We start from the raw sequence: 8,785 nt of genomic DNA, 5'->3' as shown, positions 1-8,785 counted from the left end.
GGAGCCCTGCAAGGGCAGGCAGGCGGTTTCAAGCTCCTCAGAAAGCTGTTTCAGGGAGGATCCTAGCGCATAGCACGGTTTTAGGTATTTCAGAGGGCAACAGAAAACTCACTGCTAGGAAAAAAAGTGCGTGTGGGGAACAGCGTAGAGAAGAGGAGGGTGTCCAACGGGCGCAGGGCCATCCGCTACTCCTGGGTCCCCACAAGAGGCAGGGGGGTTGCCCCTGCTGGCAGATGAGCCCGGGGAGGCCTTACAGACCAGGAGTGAAACCTTTCCTACAGGGTCAGGGCAGCCGCGGAGAGCTGGCAGGGGGAAACGGGGGTTAAAGGACTGCTTGTTTATTGTCTGAAGCAGGATCACGACAGATCCAGGGCAGCAGCGCGTGGCAGGTGGTCCCCAACCCTTCCCAGGACGCTCTCCAGGCATCCCCCAAATGTTGGCAGCTACAAATAAGCCGCAAGAAAGGCAAGAGGCAGAGGGCTCTGCCTGGCCGACTCTGGGACACAAACAGCCACAGCAGGACCTCACTAAAGCAGCAGAGGCCATCGGTAAAACATCAAGCATGCTCTAGCTGGGAGCCGCCTCCTCACCCAGCTGTGGAAACACCCAGCATCAGCTCTCCCACCCTGCGGGTCTCACAGCCAAGGCGGTCGGTCCCCACCTAAAGCGGTCGCAGATTAAAAATAACTACGGTGTGAGCAGGGGTACGGTGTCCTGCCTGGCTTCCGCTGGCAGGGCAGGAAGGCTGGAGTCATAGCATCACGTTTCAGTGGTCAGCACTCACACACACATGTTTAGGAGACACGCCGGAGAGGAGGGTTAGATGCTGAAGCAATGTCTGTTAGCTATAGCTTGTTACAGTTATTATTTATGCATCTTACTGTAAATGCAAAAGGTGAAGTCACTTAATTCATCATTTCTCAGACACGGATGACAGAGCACGTGATTTGGCATAGTAAGTATTAGGCTAGCTAAAAATGAATTGCACAATATTTAAACCTGATTAAGTACATAATAGGCTCAGCAAAGGATTACTTTTCTCCTTACATTTTATACATATATATATATACACACACATACACACAGAGACAGGCATTTTATCATTAGCTGCATTTTAGTCTTGTCAAGAGGCGACTGCCTACTGCAGAGTGACTGAAGTGCTACCCTTAAAAAGGAAACTATTCTTGGTGTGCTTTGCTGGAAAAGAGAAGGTTCTCTTTGGGGTGATTCTCGTGGGTAAGAGTCAGAGACGAGCATCACCGGACAGCCAGAGGGGTCGGGGGGCGAGGGGTCAGGGACTCGCACAGCTCTGGCGAGCTGTGGGCATGAGCGGTGGCACGCTGAGCTCGCTGCCTGCAGCGCTAGCGGCTGCCTGCTGCAGGCAGGAGATATTTGAGCCAAGGGGCCAGATCGGATTCTGTTTGGGCTGCTTTTCTAGGACTTGGAGAAAAATTTGGCGTATTTAAAGTGCATTTAGAGTCTGAAAAGCATCTCTGAGAAGGAGCTTTCCCTGCTCCTACCCTGCAGCATCTATCAGCTCCCGTTTACGAACTGATCTTTTCAAGGGTCTGCCAGTCACCTTCCCCAGCTGCTGCAGCCCAAGAGGTGTTAGACTGAGCTCAGCTGCCTCCCGCTAAGGTGCAAGATAATTAAAGCCCGACCTCCCCCAACTGGGCAGGGATTCAGGGCTGACGGGAGCAGGGATTTCTGCACCAGGAAAATAGATGGCCACGTTTCACTGCGCTTTTTAGAAGCGCAAGTGAGCAGGAATCCTTCTTGCCAGCCTGGAGGTTTCCTAAAGAGCCTTAAATTAGTGCGCGCCTCTAAAGCCATCAGGACAAATCTTGGCCTCGCTATTTACATTGTCAGTGAGACTGGTCGTACGTGCTTGCATACGGGGTGGCAAGATTTGACCCGGAGCCTTACCCAAGAATAGATCCTCTGAGAAACACTCTGCCAATTTTATAACCGCTTTTCAAAACAGAAGCCTTTACAAAACAGACTCAGGATGCAGAATCTGGAACGGGATGGGAAAACCTGTCCTCGCTCCACAACATACGCACACGCACGCACGCACACAGTGCACCAGGGCTCCTGCCCGTGGTCACGCACGAAATTCTGGTCTGCCACATCAAAATGTGAACTACTCATTTACAACACCACACACTGAGAGAAGTTGTAGATCCTGAGCCAGGGTGTAGATTAGGAATCTCTTGGCTTCCAGCATATCAACAGCAGGATTTAGGTGGTTTTGTGGGTTTTCTTTATATGCTAACTCAGCCAGCCACCTGCTAGTTAAAAAGCAAAAGAAAAGGAGAATTCCCAGGATTGCTTGCCCTTGCTGAGACAGTGGCAAGTGGCTGGACACTACCAAGTGAAAGAGAAAACTCACACACGTTGGAAACCTGTGGGGTTCAGGGCTTATTCCAAGAGGGGAGATGGGTGCTGGTTGCTATTTTTATCTTTCCCTTTTGGGGTGGGGGGGCGGGCTTTTGGCTGATGTAGTTCTAACATACACCTATCACCACAGTAATTAAAAAACCACCACCACACATTATTTCACAGGGAAAAAGAAGACATGTGAACGTACACTTACTACCACGCACAACAACAGCCCTGCAGGTCAACTCATGGCCTCTTCAAAACGAAAAATAATAGAGAAAAGAAGAGCTCAAGACAGTAATGGAAGAAAAAAAAAATCCCAAACGCTCTTGTTAGAAAGAACAGGAAAAGAAGAACTTATGGTACACTCTGACTTTCTGAAATAGCTGCAGAAACTCGGCTCAGCCATCCTCCTCCTCCCTTCCCCCCCAGATCTTTCGCCCGAGGACAAGGTCCTGCTGCTCACATCTCGTTGGAGTAGGTGTAGTTCGGGGTGGCCGAGTACTGCGTCTCGTGCTGCGTCATGGCCCCCTGCGCTGCCCCCATCGCCGCGCTCTGTGCTGCCTGCTGGACGTGGGGGTTCTTCCACGCCCCGGTGGTCCACTCCTCCTGGGCTTTGCTGAAGCTCCCCCCGCTCCCCCGGTAAAACTTATGCACCTGTAGCAGGTTGGAAAGAGAAGATCCAGAGGCGCTGAGCGACTGCAGCTCACACTGATCTCCAGGGTAGCGGCAAGGGCTCCCTGAAGCAACACGGCACCTAAAAACATGGCACCCCCCCTCTCCTCCCATACCATGGTGAGAGCGATGAAAGAGAAGACTGCCATCCCCGTGAACAGGACAGTGGGGATCAGCATCACCACAGCCGACCCCACGTTGGTCCCGAAGAAGGAAATCGCTGCAATCCAGCCACTGCAAGGAGACGAAAACAACCGGTCCATTCAGCAGCCTGGGGCTTTCCCGGCTGGCTCTGCACACCCCAGCCTGCCAACACCCCCCCCCCGCCAACCCTCCCAGCTCCTCAAACCATCTTCCCCAAGGAGAGAAGCTACTGAAGCACCAAGGATGTTAAAACACTGAGAGGACGCAGCACCAGCTCAACAATGACCATCCTTGCACCCAACACAAGAGCAGCATCTTCCTTACCAGACGCCCCAGCCAGGGATTCCCACTGCCTGGATAATGCTGATCACCAGCTGGGCCATGAAGGTGAAGAAGAAGGCCATGAAGCTGAAAGAACTGTCTGTCCTGCAAGAGAAGGCTCAGTCACTCCCTACACCTCCATCCCTGCTGCATTGCAAGGGAAGGGAGACGCTCCCACATCTCAGACCCTTTCGGGGCAGAAGCAGCTGTGGTTTAGCAAGAGGGTGGTGAGAAGCGGAGCTGCCTGCAGAGAGCAGGCACCGGAGGAAAACTATAGGCAAGGGAGAAACTGTGAGAGGCTGAAGGTGGTGAAGAGGCACCTGGGAAAGCCATGGGGCATCAGACCCTCCCCACGGCTCGGCCAGCTCTGCGCATCAGGCAAGGGGGCATCCGTGTTCAGACACGGCTCTCGGCTCGCACAGCCCTGCCATTGGACTCAACCTTCCCGCATGGGGAAGAAATACACCCCCAGTTTTCTAGATGTGGGGATAGTGCACTGGGGATTGACCTCAGCAGCACGGATAATCAATATAAGCACCTCGAGGACTTGTGTCAAAAATATAAAAGAAGCCTCAAGGATGGGCAGGAGGGGAGAGAAAGTTGGCACCTCAACTGCACCCTCATCACTCCCTCTGACGCTGCGCAGAGGCACACGTAGGGTGTCTTTATATCGCACAGTTGGGGTTTTGGCCCTCGGGAAATCCCAAACACCCTTGCTTTGAAGGTTAGAAAGTAAAGGTAAAGGGCTGGACAGAAAGAACAGGAATTCCCCCAAATATTCAGGCAATGCCCCAAGCTAAGCATTGACCATTTAGGAAGGAAAACAAAAAAAAAGGACCATGAGAAGCCGGGCTCAGGTGTGACCACTTACTTGAAAGCTTTGTAAATAGGTCTAAACCAGCAGACATAGGAGCAGGGCGTAAAGAGAATGAGCCAGAGAATTGCCAGTCCAAAATTAACAGCTCCACCGCCTCCAATCAGCCATGCGAGGCAGCCAACGAGATTCACCGCCAAGGTGATGCTGTTCACTGCAAACACACACACACACACACACAGAGGGAGCACAGTAGCGCGTACGCAAGGACGTCAGTGCGATACGAGAGACCCCGATCCCACGGATGCCCATGCGGGGCTGACCTCCAGCGTGTTTGGACAGCGATGTGTTACTCTAGCCGGATTTCCCTCAAATTAAATTAAGCTGGCTGAGGCCAGGGAGCATCCCAAGGCCAAAGGGGGTCTAACCTCAGCTGAGGAACAGGAGGAAAAAAAAAAATTATCACTTGGAGTTGCAATGTCTTAAGCAGGTCCAGGGCTCATGGGGCTCCAGAGGACAGGGAGGGGCTGTATGCCCCTGCTGCCAGTGAGCCAGGGCACGTTTCCACCAACAGAAGGAAACCAGAGGAATCAAAGCAAAGCCTCCAGCTACAGTTTCACTGAAGGAGCTTGTGCAAGAGTTCCCTGAGCTAACACCCCCCAAGCATTGCTGACAGCTGAAGTCCTGAACTCCCAGCCCCCGCCTCGCCAGTTCAGGGGGTTGGCACGTTTGCTTCTCCCACCCCTGCTCGGAATTAAGCGATACAAGGGCCATTACTATGAAGCCCAGCTTAGCAGACACAGGACAAAGCAGAGAAGGCTCATCTGCATTCTGACGCCTCCGATTTTTGAGAATGATTCATTATTTCGACGAGAATTAAAACCCTCCCACCGCCTCCTGCAAGAGAGCTACAGCTGGCAAGAAAGGGAGCTCAGTTGGCCGGACTGACCGGGCGCTCGCTGCTCCCTAAAGCCCCCCAAGGACACCGCGGGGATCCTTCAGCCTCTCTGCGCTTGCGTCTGGCTGGGTGTTTGCGGGGGAGTTGGGGAGAAAACGATCCAGAGAGGAGCTCCGGAGACAGAAACCAAGAGACAGGCGACTGGCTCAGAGAGCTGGTGCTTGTGCTGTGGGAGAGGCTGGAGCAAGAACCGAGCTCTATTAAATTAAGCAGAGGAAGAAGAGCCAGATTGAGACGGGGAGGGGGTTTATCACCCCCAAGGCAGCTTCTCCAGGGAAAGACAACTTTTTTTTCCTCCCCCGTGATAGAAAAGCTGCACTAACCCTCCTGACATGATGGGGGAAGTTACCCGAGGGTCACATTCCCAATGGGACGCGGTCCCCGAAAGCCGAAGCGAGACACTGCCCTGGGGGTGCCAGCCTGGCGCCGTGCTGAAAGCAGAAACGCCCGACCTCTCCGGTGCCAGCTCAGCTCCTCATAACCTGCCTCCACAGCACAGGGCACTCCCTGGGCACTGGTACGCTTCCAAAGTTCAGGGAAAACACCTGATTAAGTTCTTCTAAAAACAAATAAAACGATGGTGCCAGCTCCCCCTGAGCTGCACGCATACGTTTCCACATACGTGAGGGTGCGATCTGTCCCTCCAGCTCTTCTCCCTGCCTGGGGTCGCTAAGGAAGAGAGATCTGGGCTAGTTTTAAGAGTTAGAAGGCGGTGACAGCTCTGTTAGCACAGCACGGCACACAGAGGCATGCAAGAGGAACAGGCAAGACCCGGCTTTGGGGGAAGCCCTGGGCTCCCCTGTTTTGGGGAGCAGGCACCCTGGCCCTCCAGTGCAAGCGGCATCTCAGCCTCGGGCCGCTGCCAAAGGGCTCACGAGGAGCTCGGGGTGGCAGAGAAAGCCCTTCCCCAGCTCGGCTGCCAAAGAAAGCCAGCAGAAGCTTGGCAGCTCTCCTGGGGGGCAAGGCCGGCAGCCAAGCGAGACGGAGAGGGGAGTAAATACTTGTGCAGGAGGATGCACGGGTGCTGAGCCGTCTCCTCCTCACAGCGGGCTCCAGCGGGACGTCAAGGTCACCGATGGCCCTCGGACGCTGAGCCAGCGCCACACCTCCATCCTGGAGGCTGGAAGGGCCGAAGCCCATGGGATGCTGCAGTCCCCGTCCCATCCCCAAGGGGTTTTAACAGGAGACACCAAGGCCTGGAGGGGCAGAAGGACTTCCCCTGATCTTGCTCTGCTCTTTCAACCGGTGCCTTCCAGAGGCGCAGCCTTCCGAGAGGCAAACGCAAACCCGCCGGAGCCCTTCCCTGCCCAGCGACTCACGCATCCAGAGGTAGTAAAGCCGCTTGGCCATGGTACGGTGCTGCGGCGGGATCTCCGCATCGAAGTCCTGGTAGAAACATGGCTTCAAGGGGATGAACCTCGGCAGGGGAGGGAAGTTGTTCACTTTTTCTGCAATAAAAAGTTTTGTGAGCATTGGGCACTGCACAGAGCTGAATGTAAATCAAGAGGCTTCCTAATTAGCCTCATTCAGGCCTAAGAATTGATGGAGGAATTAAGGATTTCCCTTCACAGCCACCAACAGCCCACAAATGGATCCTGTGAGCGTGGACACCTGGACCCCCACCAGGACCTAACGAGGTGACATCCCAGCCCCAGGCCCTTTCGGAGGCAAGGGGCAGTCCCGCCAGAGACACCCCCCCATACCTGCCATGCTGGCACACGCTCAGCCTCTCCGTTCCAGAAGAATAATAGGGGAAAAACCTGGGAGCTTTATCAAAGCTGGAGGAAAACAAGAGAAAAAAAGTGATGTGAAGTGGTCAGGTACCTCCCTGAAGAGCCTTCGCCTTCCCACTGCTCCAAAATAGCTCAAGGACAGCACTGTAACAGGGCGGTTTGCTTTATTTACACAGACACTCTACAGTATTCACATGTCCAGGCTTACCGCCGGCACCTGGCTGGCAGCAGAATAAATCCCAGCTCCTACGGCCCGAAGCTTACGCACCGGTTACGGCGGAAGATTAAGAGAAGATCCAGCAATGTGGGGCAGGGCGCAGGCTTAACCTCCCACTCCTGACTGACCTATATCCAGCCCCGAGAGATGGGCCAGCCTGGATGGGAGGGATGCAGACCCACCAGAGGCAGCTGTGGGCAGTTTGAAATCCTCAAGTTCATCACCTGGCCCAAAACCATTATTTATTTTCTTTAATTTTTCTTTTTGCAAAGAGTTCCAGCACAGGGAACTACCTGGCTGCCTGCTGATGGCATCACAGCTCCCATCTCTGCAAGCCCAAGCCAGAAACCAGGCCGAAAGGGAACAGGGAAATCAGCTTTAAATATCAGCTGGAAAAAAAAAAAAATCAGTGGTGATTGTCACTAATGAGTCACTTGAGTGCTGGCTTAATGATTACTCATGTTGTTTGGCACCTTGTGTGGTATCTTGCAGGTGGGAGAGGTGGGAGCTCAGTATGCCAGGACAGTCCCAGACCATGCCATGCTCAGACCTGTCCCAGCAACGAAAATTAAGTACAATTAAAGCAAAAATTAAGAGCTGAGGTTTTAAATATGAGCATGAAGACGGCCACTCTGCGGATCCCCACCTGCCTGCACGGCTCTGCCGGGTGCTGCCTGCAGGTTTTGCCCTTTCCCAGGCTGTCTCGGGTGGCGGTGAACCCCTTCCTCGTGACACGGGGTCCCGGCATTCGGTGCTTCTGGCTCTACGGGCGATTTGGGGGTCTCCGCCAGGGCAGCCCCCCCTCTACAACCATCACCCAGCACCAAAGACGCCAGCCAGGCAAAGCAAACCCCCACGGCTCGCCGACGTCCGACTCCATCCCTCTGGCGCTATAAATACGAGCTGCCAGCGCGGCTGACGTCTCCCCAGCAGCGGCTCGGCGACGCAGCCCCCACGCACATGTGCCGTGAGCGGGAACACGCGGCCGGGCGTGCCCCCCGACCCGACGCCCACCCTGGTGCTGCAAGAGCTTTACAAAAACCAGGGACTTGTGCAAAATTGGGGAAGGGGGGTTGCAAATTGAGGGGGAGCTTTGCAAATTGGGGGGGAGCTTTTGCAAATTGGCAGGGGGGGGCTTGCAAAATTGGTGGTGGTGGGGGGGAGCTTTTGCAATGCCACCCACGGGTGATAACACTAAGGAGAAACCGCACCATCCCCAACGGGTGCCTGGGGTGCCAGCCCCGCGGTGCGATGCTCGGGGAGGGCAAGCAGGGCTCGGCCCCGGCGTGGATTGCTGCCCGTGGGTTTCCACGGGTGAAGGACCGCGTGCCCCCCCGCACCCCCCCCCCCCCCCCCCCGGGCCTCCCAGCAGCGGCCTGGCGAAGGGAGAACGGCGGCTTAGCCTCACGCTCGGTCCCCGGCGGCAGCGAACGGCACCCACGCGGGTGCGGGCGGCTCCGTGGGCGCCTCCACGCCGCGCACCACCCCGCAGTGGGGTGCAGCCAGGGGGTGGGGTGCAGAGGCCGGTCGCCCCCCCCGCC

The 8,785-nt window shown here is 55.2% G+C and overlaps 1 protein-coding gene across 1 annotated transcript; it reads right to left on the bottom strand.

Annotated features, from left to right (window-relative positions):
* Nucleotides 1-2,843: 2,843 nt before the first annotated feature.
* On the bottom strand, nucleotides 2,844-6,767 carry SCAMP5 (secretory carrier membrane protein 5). Its single transcript, XM_009819092.2, has 5 exons — nucleotides 6,614-6,767; nucleotides 4,394-4,550; nucleotides 3,526-3,627; nucleotides 3,174-3,291; nucleotides 2,844-3,039 (listed from the first exon to the last, which is right to left on the bottom strand). The coding sequence occupies exons 1-5, from the start codon at nucleotides 6,765-6,767 to the stop codon at nucleotides 2,845-2,847; spliced, it is 726 nt and encodes a 241-aa protein (XP_009817394.1). The 3' UTR covers nucleotide 2,844.
* Between the last annotated feature and the right edge of the window lie 2,018 nt (nucleotides 6,768-8,785).

Source organism: Gavia stellata, chromosome 13 (genome assembly GCF_030936135.1).
Source record: "Gavia stellata isolate bGavSte3 chromosome 13, bGavSte3.hap2, whole genome shotgun sequence".
NCBI classification, from domain to species: domain Eukaryota; kingdom Metazoa; phylum Chordata; class Aves; order Gaviiformes; family Gaviidae; genus Gavia; species Gavia stellata.
Note: the sequence above shows the minus strand (reverse complement) of the source record. Positions and strands in the feature narration are given on the sequence as shown.

What these genes read in the sequence shown, in the direction of transcription:
- SCAMP5 (XM_009819092.2), bottom strand. Translation starts at nt 6,767, where the DNA reads ATGCTCACAAAACTTTTTATTGCAGAAAAAGTGAACAACTTCCCTCCC. An exon ending in GCTTTACTACCTCTGGATGC is followed by an intron (nt 4,551 to 6,613) that starts GTGAGTCGCTGG and finishes GTGTGTTTGCAG; the next exon opens with TGAACAGCATCACCTTGGCG. An exon ending in CCTATTTACAAAGCTTTCAA is followed by an intron (nt 3,628 to 4,393) that starts GTAAGTGGTCAC and finishes CTTCTCTTGCAG; the next exon opens with GACAGACAGTTCTTTCAGCT.